The sequence below is a fragment of the Lissotriton vulgaris genome, chromosome 8, assembly GCF_964263255.1.
Source record: "Lissotriton vulgaris chromosome 8, aLisVul1.2, whole genome shotgun sequence".
NCBI classification, from domain to species: domain Eukaryota; kingdom Metazoa; phylum Chordata; class Amphibia; order Caudata; family Salamandridae; genus Lissotriton; species Lissotriton vulgaris.
This window is the reverse complement of record NC_141696.1, coordinates 626,618,774-626,632,041: the sequence shown is the minus strand read 5'-3', so window position 1 is coordinate 626,632,041 and position 13,268 is coordinate 626,618,774. Positions and strand designations below refer to the sequence as shown.

General features: G+C 41.4%; 1 protein-coding gene across 1 annotated transcript in view; it reads right to left on the bottom strand.

Moving 5' to 3' along the window:
- C8HXorf58 (chromosome 8 CXorf58 homolog) overlaps positions 1-13,268 on the bottom strand; it is a 767,449-nt gene that overhangs the window by 26,734 nt on the left and 727,447 nt on the right. Inside the window, exon 8 of the mRNA XM_086933357.1 lies at positions 11,952-12,102. Within this exon, the coding sequence (XP_086789483.1) occupies positions 11,952-12,102 (151 nt within the window). The remainder of the gene's footprint in view (positions 1-11,951; positions 12,103-13,268) is intronic.

Genomic DNA, 13,268 nt, shown 5'->3' with positions numbered 1-13,268 from the left:
TATTACATCATTCATGACATGGTCAGTGACATCACTGATGACATCACTCATCTCGTTTGACATGACTGATCATATCACTGATGATATCATTCATGTGATAATACCATGAACCTCTTCAGACTCTAATATAACCTTAGATACAATCAGTGTAAACAGACAGTCACAGACTGTCACTCATCCATGGAGTTACTCACACACCTAGTCAGTTATGCAAAAAATCAATCACACCTCCATTTTCTCAACTATACAGTTATACACACCTTACTTATTCAAACATATAATAACACATATTTAGTCTCTTATACAATCCCTGATACATATTCACAATGATCCATACAGCCACTCACACATTCACTGGCTCTTATGTACAGTTATTTATATATGTCAACTCTCACATGTACTGTGTTTTACATATGTACTTACTTTGACATGTAGCACTGAGATATCCATTCACTCACTAATACTCTCATGCACAGTCAACCGCCCATACAGCTGTTTCCACATGCACTTTTGAACCCATACATATAGTGAATCAACTACTCACACATCTATGTACAGAGTCACACACCTCCCAGCCACCCATACACACACACTCAGTTTCCCATACAAATACTTGGACAACCAATGAATAACCCATACAGTTACTCATATAGCTACTGATCAACATATGCAGCAGTTTGTAGAACAACAGATATAATGATGCACAAATTAAAACCCAGTCACTAACCCATGCACTTAGTGAGACACATTTAATCACTCACTCATACAGTCAGTCATGCACCTACTAAATCCTTCATCCAGACACTTATACATCCACTCATTCTTCAATATGTAAGACATATTTTAACTTTACAGAAACATACAGTCACTGGATGTTGTCATCAGTGATGTCATCAGTGATGTCATTTGAGATGTCATCAGTGATGTCATTTGAGTTGTCATCAGTGATGTCATCAGTGATGTCACTGACCATGTCATGAATGATGTAATATGTGACATCATCAGCAGTGGATTGCGGGTGCGCGATATATAGTTAGCGCATCTAACTATATATGGAATTTCAATGGTTTTATGCGAGTAAAATAAGGTTTTGTAAATGCAAATTCCTAACTATATATGTTCTATAACCAATGGTTTTTTCATTGATATATATATATATATATATATATATATATATATATATATATATATATATATATATATATATATATATATTTATATATATATATATACTAGCATTCCGCCCCAGCGTTGCCTGGGGCAGAAAGGGGCTGAGGGGCAGCATTTGAGGCTTGCGTGCACTTCTGCCCTCGGCCCCCTCCAGCCCCCTACCGCCCCGGCCCGGCCCCCTCCTGTCCCGGCCCTCTCCCGCCCGTTTCCTGGAGAGCCTGATCCTTACCTGAGCCGCCGGTCCCGCTCCAGGCACCCCGCCTGCACAGGCCGCCACTCTCCAGGTGCCCCGCCCGCACAGGCCGCCACTCTCCAGGCGCCCCGCCTGCACAGGCCGCCACTCTCCATGCGCCCCGCCCGCACAGGCCGCCACTTCGCCCAGCAGCAAGCAGGGCCGCGGCAGTCCTCCCAGCAGGTCGCGATCTTCGGCGCCATTTCCGGAAGTGTTGCCAGGGAGCGCAAACGCAAGTGATGTCATCACGCAGACGTCGCGGCCGGCGCTACTTGCAAGGGACTACTTTATTTTTATTTCGAAATTTTTTAAACAACGTATATTTTGTATTTTTAATAGCCTATGTCCTTCTGCTTGCCCTGAGGTTTTCAAAAATGTCTTGGGTGTTTTGATTGGTGGTGTACTTTTTGAGTTTATCTGGCTCAAAGGTTTGTGTTCTCTCTTTATAATAGTAGTATAGATATATATATTAAAGGCTTTTACCGGGGAAAAGCGTGTCGTGTTTGAGTGCAGCTCAACCTTGGTCACCCCGACGAGCTTTGATGTTTAAAGCGGCAGGCCAGCCGCTGAGCATGCACCACCTCAGCATATGGGGGCCACAAGCTCCGAGTGTGCGGGGCTCAACGTGGGGCGCGTCACATGGATTTAACGCAGCATCATTCCTTGGGGCTCATGGCGAGCTGAGAACTGAGCAAATATTTGAGGGAGCAAACAATGATGGACACGGACTACGTCTCCCACATATCATTGCGCATTGTCTCATCCAGAGCAGCTGCATACCAGCATGTGACTTGATTAATAGTCGGATGTGGCCCGGCTTGCTCCCTTCGACTGCCAAGCCTCTGAAGAAGTGAAATACGAAACGCGTCAGGCGGCAGACGTACGCTGATAATAACTGAGTAAAGAAGCTGTGTATACCAATTAAAGGCTTTTACCGGGGAAAAGCGTGTCGTGTTTGAGTGCAGCTCAACCTTGGTCACCCCGACGAGCTTTGATTATATATATATATATATTCCAAGGATAATCCGATACCAACACAGATTTCTTCCAGGCTGTAAATACGGATACGGACCCAAGTTAAGTGCAAGTGTAGTTTATTGTTGTTTGTTGTTTGGTGCTCCCAATCGCCATGACGCTTTTCTCGCTACCCAGAGCGCTTGATCACATGACACAGAGAAATTCAAGACATTGGCTTAAGTAGGCTCATTGATTCATCACATGTGTATTGCCTACAACTCTCATAGACATAGAAGAGTTACAGAGTTAAAAACTACAAAACAATTCCTGATAATCCAGATATGCCATAAAAAACAGTTTTTAAACATTATCGATAAAAACATGTAAAAACAACATAAATTATTATGTTAAGACAATGTCCTGACAGAACAAGTGAAATAGTGCAAAACATAGTGTTTAAAATCAAAAAATAATTAAAATTGTTGGAAGTGCAGCGTTACTAAGTACAATGGTACATACTAGCTCTTTTTGATGTTTCAACCAACATTTATGTGTACGTGAGTATTGTATGTCTTAGATTTTACAGCCGACCCCTCGATTGGCAATGGAGCCCCATTGTCATTTGTGTCTCATTTTCCTGGGGCCACTAAGACTAGATAAAGTGCATCGTGCTTGTGAAGTCATGCGGTTAGAGTTGTAGTATTGGTTGTAATCACGGTTTAAATACCACATACAACTGCTGCAATGTCACCACTCAATGTGGGAAGTGCCTGTTGCTATTCCACCTAACAGGTTTGTGGAATAATATCGGTTTAAATACCTGTTCCAGTCACCAACATAAGACATGGAATTGGCAAGGCATAGGAGAATTACCTTAGGACTAGTGACATGGGCTAAAGTGTAGCAGAAAAAAACTGATCCCATAGATATCATCAAATCAATAGCAGTAAATAAATATACACAGTCAATGATTCATATATACGCCAAAAAATGTAAAAACCTTTAAAATGGTTAAATAATGGCTAAAATTGAATTAATTGTTATAGTGTCTCAATTACAAGCAATAGATTCATAAAACGCGGGAGTTTTTTTAAAAATTTCAATAAATATTAATTAATTTATATTTATCTAAAAGCCCATAAAAAGATATTAAATATAGTCTGCCTCCTAAAAGTATTTCTAATTCATCATATTTGGCCCATAGGGAAGTGCCCGTTATAAACATGTATACAGGTCCTCCGTGATGTTAAGACCAGAGGGGTGTCTGGTGTTAAGCTCTAGTAAGTAACGAGTCTCGAGGCGGCGTAGTTTATCCTCTCTATTCCCACCCCTTCGGCTTGCCGGTACACAGTCTATTACAAAATATTTTAAATCATTGATTTTGGAATCATGTTTGGCTTTAAAATGTCTTGCCACAGGGTACGTATTGTCCTGATTGCAGATTGCTCTCAGGTGCTGTAAGATCCTTTTGTGTACGGGGAGCTTAGTGCTCCCCACATAGAGCTGGCCGCACGGACAAATCAAGACATAAACGGCATACTCCGTTTTGCATGTGAGTAATTTGTTAATTTTATGTTCCCTCAGATCAAACGGTGAATGGTAGCTGGTTTTGTTCACCGCTTGTTGGCAGGCTTTGCACACTTTACAGTTGTAAAAGCCTGCATGAGTTAGAAGCCAATTGGTAGATTCCAAAACCTCAGGACTGGTTTTGACGAGCTCATCCTTCATGGATTGCCCGCTACTGTATGTTATAGAGGGTCTTTTGGGGAGATCTTTCCCTATTATTGGGTCACTTAAAATCAGAGGCCAATTTTTATTGATTATAGTTTCGATTTGTTTATGTTGAGTGCTGTATTGTACAATGATTCTGAACTCAGGTGTGGTTTCCGGGGTGTCCCCACTGGCTGTTGCATCTGACCCACCGGTTAGAAGTACCATTCGGTCTTTCTGCCTAGATTTGGTGATGCCGCCTCTATTATGTATTTGGAGTACCCCCTCTCCATAAATCTTGTTTTGCTTTCTTCTTGCGCTTGTATCAGGTCATCCTCCCTGCTATGTATGCGCTTCAGTCTCAACATCTCCCCATACGGGATACTGTTAATGAGATGTTTGACATGTGAACTTTTGGCATGCAGGGTGGAATTCCCAGCAGTGGATTTGCGGTGAAGTCTAGTGTCAATTTTGCCCTGTTCAATAAATACTTCAGTATCTAAGAAAGGTATTGATGTTTTACTGATAGTCGCTGTGAATTGCAGATTTAAATTGTTTCCATTAAGCTCTAACACAAATCTTTCTGCCAACTCCAGATCCCCAAGGCGACCTCCGTGCCGTCATATGCCGGGCTGCGATTAGCTTTTGGGACCACTCCCTCAAAGCCTTTGGCGCCATGGCCAGGCAGTCTGAGCATGACTTTGGGTTGTGGTCGCGCTCCAGGCACCAAAGACACACCAGTTGGTGGTCTGTGACCATCATGATGTGATGGCATGGTTTGAACCCTGAGGTCTTCTTGTAGACAACCAAAAGCATATGCCAAAAAGTAAAAAAAAATCTGTCATAAAGTGACAGGGTTAACTCTCTTCGACTAATCTGCGCTGGCTGGCGGGTAGGTGGGCAGAAAAGAACTGACGTCTGTGCACCGAGGTGGTGCCTATATAGACGGCGCAGACGTCACAACGACGGTGAACTGGATGTCTACGAAGTCATGCAGAGTCGACCAAGGCCACCTATCAGTGCGCAGGGTACTGCTATCAAAAATCTTGCATATCCAGCTTGATGCCTAGAAGTTCAAAGGTAAGGAATCAGCTGCTAGATGTCTATCAGATTTTATAACCTCATTGCTTTTATGATTCGTTCTCATTAATCTTCATACCCCTCTAGTCAATTTAGATGTTGCTCCATGCTACTTGTGTTGTATTTTTAGCATGGATTGCTTCCCTACATGAAATTGTACAGGAGTAGGTGATGAGCAACAGGCTATTTTGCATCACATGTCTTCCAGTATATATTACAGGCCTTCTACCTCTACCTCTATCACTACATATACTGATGGCATGCTTTGTTTTTCATTGTCATCTGAAGAGCCAATATTTGTTGTTTACTCTACTAGGAGTAGTGTTGAACTGACGACTTGTTCTACTTTCTGTGTCTGTTGGACGTTTATTACATACAGTTTCTGCCTGTTCAACTTCAGTTTGATATGATGTCTCCCCCACACCCTTGGTTTCAGGTTGTGCATTATTAATAGGTTGAGCTGGAGCAAGTAAAGAAGTTTAAAAAATGCCCCCTGATGATGGTTTTTAGTTGTAAAAAGTAGGAACGGCCACACTGAGGACAACTGGTTTTTGTTTTTTTATTTACAGGACTATAATATAGCTGGCCTTATCAATAGCTTCCTTCTACCTGCTTGTGAGTGGAATCTATAAACATTTTGAAAAAAAGATATAGGTCCTCTCCCCTGGGTGCTGGAATTGCCAGATGTCTGTCAGGGCCAGACTTCTGATCCCATTAGAAAATTACAAAGATTTTGACTGCTGCCATGTCTGGCCTGACCTGTCTAAAGCTGGAGAGAGAATTTTTCATCCACGTACACTAACTGAATTTTGAGAGACCTTTTATTGGACATGGGCACTTTTAAAAAACAAAATTCCCATTTTAGAATGCAACGGCACACAAACACATTTGCAATCCATTAGAGGCCAAACAGGCTTCCATCCATCCATTTGTAATCATAGATGGATTACAAATTGCAACCTGCCAAATTAATATTCATTAGGCAGGACGTTTCGCAGCTGCTTGCTAATATACAGTTTATGCTACTCAACCAACAAGGCACCCAAATATCTTCAAAACCTTATACAGCCCTACCGTCCATCCCGCACCCTTCGTTCAGCTACAGCCAACCAATTTGTGATCCCTAAAATCAGGCTGGCGAGAATGGGCGGCAAATCTTTTTCATACCTGGGACCTTCCCTCTGGAATACTCTTCCATTGATTCTTAGACAGGAAACGAATCACCTGAAATTCAGGAAAGCCCTAAAAACCTGGCTGTTTAACATCTAAAAATCCTGATTTTCTCAATGCACGGAATCATCAGCGCCGGGAAACCCTTTGTTGGGTAGCTGTAGCGCTTTAGAAATGAAATAAATAAAATAAATAAAATAAAATTCCTCTTCCAAAGTGACCAACATTAAAAATCATGAGCATGCACAGTACAGTGAACATATTTGTGTAATAAAGTCACCACATTGGATATTTATGAAGATAAAGAGAGAAGTTTTATTATAAAACCCCATCCATCGGTGTCTTTCGCCAACTGCCCAAGGTAAGAACACTCTCATTCAACACTCCATGTTCTAACATGGAACGACGCTACATCACACTTCTTCCTCTTTACATTATAAACAAAATGGCAAAAGAAACCCAAAAAATTTACTTCTTACAATTGAATCACAGAGCAATAAGAACCACAACCATTCCCCCTCATGGCACAAAATTAACAATATACTTTCCTTAACCCTTTCGATGCTGATGACGAGCTCAGCTCGTCATCACCCACGGGTGTCGTGTGCTGATGACGAGCTGAGCTCGTCATGAATAACTGACATCCTGAATTTTCAGCACAGGACGGGAAAACTGCCAGCAGCCATGTGGTTAAAAAAACACAAATTTCTTACAAAATCTTTGAGATATGCAGGAATTTTGCAAGATCTTAAACTTTTGTGTATAGGTTCCAAAGACTGCTTTCCTGAAAGAGGTGCCTCATATGTTCCTTTTTTACAGACAGCACCATTTTTTGTTCCAAAATGAACTACACAGCTATGATTCCAAATGCGACCATCATTGGTCTTCACAGCATTTTTGAACAATTTTACTACAGACTTAACACCAGTGAACGTAGACCAGTTCAGACAGCCGCCTGACGCTTTGATTTTAACTCTGTCTCCAACTCTGAATTTAACAGGTTTAAGCGATTTGTGAGTGTCATAATAAATCTTCCTTTTCATTTGTAAGGCCAATTATTTCTCTCTCCACTGACCAATGTCATTATCCTTAACACTTTTATACAAACACATCCAGCCAGGACAAATGATAGTATTTGCAGATCTTCCTTTGAATAACTCAAAAGGAGTTTTCCCCGTAGAGGAGCGTGGACTAAACCTGTATCTGACATCCTATTTTGCAATTCATCCCTCCAATTCAAATTGTTGACCCTTGCAAGTTGAACGCTTTCCTTTATAATTTTATTCAACCGTTCAATGGCACCATTGCTCTCTGGATGATAAAGAGAGATTTTTTTATGTTTCATTTCACACTTTACTAAATATTCATCCATTTCACCTGAACAAAATTGTGCACCATTATCTGAAAGCAAAGAATTAGGAAAACTTTCATGCTTGAAAATGTCATCAAGAAACTTAATGACTGACTGTGTTGTGATATCACGCCTGAGCTAACTTCAATCCAACGTGAGTACAAATCAATGAACACTATTAAGTATGTAGTTTGATGTTCACCATGAAGAGAACCAACAATATCAATTGCAACTTCATCCCACAGACATAAGGGTAATCTCCTACAAACCTTGGGAGATTGTCTGGTCTTGAGAATTTTGTCACTCATAGAGCAGGAGACACAATCACGCACCACCCGTTCCACCATGAGATCTAACCCCGGCCACCAGAAATCCAGTCTAATCCATTCTTTTGTTTTACAAATGCCTATGTGTCCTTCATGAGCCATTTTAATAATATTGTTCCTCAGGCTATCCGGAGGAACAAACCTTGTCCCTCTTGTTAGAATGTCATTATAAATAGCTAACTCATCACACACCAAAGACCAAGGTTTATCAAGCCTGCTTCCTCTCTCTTGTGAAACCATCTCTATGATTTTCAGCATTTCAGGTTTTTTTATCTCTTCCTTCCATTCATCCTCTTTGATAGCCCCTAAAGTTATTTCACACACCTTCACCTCAAAATCATCCCTAAAATCTCCATCTCCCTCTATGTCTTCAGATTCCACACAGTCTACTAAACGTGAGAGACAATCTGCTGAAACATTTGTAGCTCCTGGAATATATTCCATTCCAAATTCAAAATCTTGAAGAGAGATCACCCACCTTCTGATCCTAGAAGAAATATAGTCCAAAGCCTTCTTCTCAAAAATGTATTTAAGAGGCTTGTGATCAGATCTAACAATGAATCGAGTACCCCACACACATTTTTTAAACTAATTCAAAGCCCAGAAGATGGAAAGTGCTTCTTTCTCAATGACTGAGTCGTTCACCTCAGCACCTCTTAAACACCTTGAAGCACAAGCAACCAATCTCTTTGATTATCTTTCTTCTGAATCAATAAAGCCCCAAGACCTGTTTTACTCGCATCAGTTACAATGTAAGTCAGATTACCAGGTTTGAAAGCCCGTAAATCTGGAGCATTCGTGAGATCAAACTTAACTTTTGCAAACTCTTCTTTGCACACTTCATCCCACACAAACTCAGATTTTTTGCACAGTTAATTTCTTAAATGACAAGTTTTATCCGCAAAATTCCTTATAATCTTGCTTTAAAACTCAGCCATTCCCAAGAATGATGCAAGTTCTTCCTTTGAACATGGTTCTTTTAGATTTGCAATGGTGTCTGCCAATTATTTTTTCAGTTTCACACCACACCCAGATACGTGGTGACCCAGATAATCAACTTCAGTGACCCCAAATCTACATTTGTCAAAAAGTAAAGTCAGACCAGCTTTAGGCAATCTCTCCAACACTTTCTCCACCCTACCATCATGTTCCTCAATGCTCAAACCATAAATTAAAAGATCATCCTGATAACACCTGACCCCCGAGATTCCCTTGACCGAATCACTCATAATCCTTTGAAACACGGAGGCCGCTAAAACCAACCTGATAGGCATTCTCAAAAACTTGAACACCCCCATAGGAGTAATGAAAGCAGGAAGCTCTTGGGAACCCTTATCTAGAGGCACTTGGTAATAGGCTGAAGCCAAGTCTAGTGTACTGAAAAAACATGCACCATCCAGTGTCTACACCATCTCATCTATGTTTGTTAACGGGAACTTGTCAACAACCTCCCTACTTAATGCATGTAGATCAACACATAAACGAGTATCATTGTTACTCTTTCTTGCTACCACAATGGGAGCCAACCACTCTGTCGCTTCTACAGACTCAATCACATCAGATTCAAGTAGTCTGTTCTTAGCACGCAAAACAGAAGTCATATAATTTGCATTTCTTATTTTCACCCACAAAGGGACCAGTTACCACCAACAGTGGTGTAAAGGTGAGATGCTTATTGGCAACTGTAATTTTATCCAGATGATATATTGTAAATTGAGAATTAACTATCTACCAAATTTGATTTCCTTTATTTCAGGAATTATTGGGTGCACATGAAAAAAATGTTTACGTACAGGGCAATGAATGGGACATTGAAATTCTGCCCCACAAGTAGCATCTATGAATCTTCACCACATTTTCCACCAATCCTTACTTTTTTGGGAAAGCCTATTGCTGATCTATTAAGCGGGAGAAAGTTAAAGGCCATGAAAAACTCTCTGAAATAAGAACATTACATAACTTATTCGTAACTACGGAATCACTTCTGACAACTCTTAAAATAGAAGCACTGGCCATCAGGTACTTGTACCCTTCGCAGCTAGCTCTGCAATTACCAGCATCTCAGTGAGAAGAGTGAGTAATGTGAAGGCCAGAGACGTTTTAATGGATGAGTAAAATGGGCAATTGCCCCAGGTCCCCACCTTCGAAGTGCCTCCCTAGGAAAGAGATCTATTTGATCTGTCAGTTCTATTTCTCAATCTAAACCTCTCTGCCTACCTTTACTTCTGGCTCGGCCTCTCCACCCAGTGTATTCTTAGGGATGTTTGAGCCCCCAGGCAAGACATAATTCAACAAAGTTTAACATATAACTTAGTATTGTTGGCATCATGTGGGCTTGAATTAGAAGGAAATAGGTAGCAAAGTTCAAAGTTTTTCCGAACAGGTGCCTACAAAGTATATCTTGCCCAGGGCACCAAAAATCCTTAAAATGACCCCGTTGAAGTGGAAGAATATATTTCTACAGGTGTTAATTGGGATATCTTTCCATCAGTAGAAAGCTTCCTTCGTGCAAATGGACTTCAGAAGATGCAAAATGCACTAATAAGAAGGAGCTGCTACAATGTTCTTCTGTTCTCCATGTGGCAGATATTTTTCAGTATCTACATCACCCCTCTGGCTAACCTGAGCCAATCTACGCTGACGATGCACATATTTTCATTTAGGCTTGATAGTAGATAGCCTTCACTCAAGATGAAGAAGCTTTCTTTGGATGGAAACTCCTCCCTTTGGTCTGGCACTGTGGCCCCCGCCCTACAACGAGTGGTCCAGAGCCATATTTCCAGGGGAGACATGGCTCTGGGCCATTCTTTGTTTGCTCATGTCGCTGGGCCCTGAATTATGAGGCCTAAAAACTCCAGACCTGAAACTTCTGGGCCCAGAGACATATGTGGAGCTGCATGGACTGCTAAACCTGGCCCGCCCACTCTCCCACAGCAAACTGTCCTCCTGCTGCTCCCACCCTCCTCCCCCTCTCAGCCATAATGGGGAACTTGAAGTAAAGGCCTTAGCCGGCAGCCACAAAGGGCACTGTCCCCTTTGATAGTGACCTTTCTGCTGAGTCTCATGTAAACAGACCAGTAGCTACTAGTTTTCTATGAATGAAGACCCTTCAGAAAATACTCCCACTTGTTTACATCAGCAGACACAAAACTACGATTCTAGCAGTTATTTCATCTCAATTGGAATAAGAGAACTCATTCTGTAATTTCTCAGCTGGAGGCTATAAAGAATGTTGAAGCATCACTTACTTTGGATCTCAAACACAGATATCATGTCTTAAATCATCTCGCTACTCTTCACTGGATTCCAGTTGCTACCAGAATCACTTAAAGCTTCTGAACACTAAGTCCAGAGCACACATAAAGTTAATTGTTGTGACATATGTAATGTGTGAGTATCACAGTCTTTGTAATGAAATAGCAAGAGTAAGGAAACAAGATCGACAAACAATAGTTGATTCTTTTGGTTTTATATATGATTGTGGTCCTCCTTCAAGAGGAGATCCAAAGAAAACCCAGACTTAAAGCTTCTGCATTTGTTATCAGAATATCTATATTGCTGGGCCAGTGGTTCTTTAGAACGATTTTCATGGTTATTTACCTAGATGTCACCTCCGCTCTGGCTTTGTTCACGTACAATACAAAAGACCGACTAGATGAGGCGTGTTGGCAGTTCATTATCCTCTATTACAGTAGAAAGCTGGAATTTCAGCCTGAAAACTCTTCAGTCTCACACACCCAAGAGTACAGCCTTTCACTTCGGCCACACAACAGGATATGCCCAGAAGATGTCTGCACAACCCTTTCTTGTCTATTGCTGGAGCACCACTTCAGGCTGCTGTGCACTATACTAACCCCTATGATCATCATCATTGAGCAACTCAACTGATGCAGACTATTGATATAGTATGCTGGGTTTAAACATTTCATTTACTGAATATGTCACATGCATTTACCTCTTTTTCTTTCACTTGGCCATAAACTCTTCTCATTTTAGCCACCTTCTGTAGAGCATGGTGAGAACGACGGGCTGAGAGCCTGGAAGATGCAGACTGCTGTGTAGAGCGGGATGTGGACGCTAATGATGTCGGTGGGGGCATCGGGGATCTACAGAGAAAACAGGCAAATAAGTATTGCTATTCTTCTGGCACCATAATACATTAAAATAACTGAACACTCTGTTTACAAACTGTGGGAAGTCCACCTTTTCTGCATGGCCACCTCTTATTTTTTGCCTTTTGCTGGGCTCTCTATTGTTGTTAGTGTCAGAACTCTGTGCACTTTAACTCTGCTAACCAACAGTAAAGTGCTCCCCCTTTAACCATGGTCAAATTAGGCATATTCCTAATTAGGATATTTATCTTACCTGTAAGTTCCTAGTATAAATGTACCCAGGGCCGGCATGTTACATATCACTAGTGGACTGAAGCTCCTATTTTGCTATCCACTACATGGACTTTTGCAATATCAGATGAGGACTGAACCTAATGTCTGAAACCTGAGAAGAGCCCTAAAGGACTGGATCTGTTTTCCCTCTTGTACCCAGGACAAAGAGGTGGATTCCAATGGTCATAAGGCCGATCTCCTGTTAAAGCAAGAGGGACACAACAAGCTACAAAAGGTATTTTCCTGCAACTGCCCAGCTGACCAGTGGCAACTGGACCATGACTGGACCCCGCTATTTGGCTTCTGTCAGACACTCTGTGAGTCTAGTAGTGCCTACTCTGAGGTGCCGGGGGGCTTTAGAAGTGTACTTCTGTGGTGGATTGGGACTTAAAGGACTAAAGTCAGAAGGTAAAGTCTTTCACCACATTGCAAATTCATCCTGTGTACCTTGTACAACCCCATTTTCTGCTGACTAGTGGTTACTGACTCTGACTGCTCCTGGGCTCTGTCTAATGAGGCCCAGGGACAGTGCTATGTTGAAAATTTAAGTGGAAATGCACCCTTGCATTAGTATACACTATGTGTTAGGGTACATCTATAATTGGTATGACCTACCCTATAAGTCCCTAGTAGATAATAGGGCAAGAGGGTTTAAAACTACATTTCAGTACCTAGTATATAATAGAGCATGGACGTTTAGAGGCCATCAGCCTTTGCTGCACTTGCATGTGTGCACTGCTGAGTGCTTGAGGTCATTTTAAAAGTAGTCCTGCTTTGCAGCACTGCTTTTAAATGTAACTTGTGCCCAAACTCTACTTTGGTGGTAGGGGCACTTAAAAAGTGATAATCTATATTATTTTTACATATAAGGTACCCCCAGGGTCTAC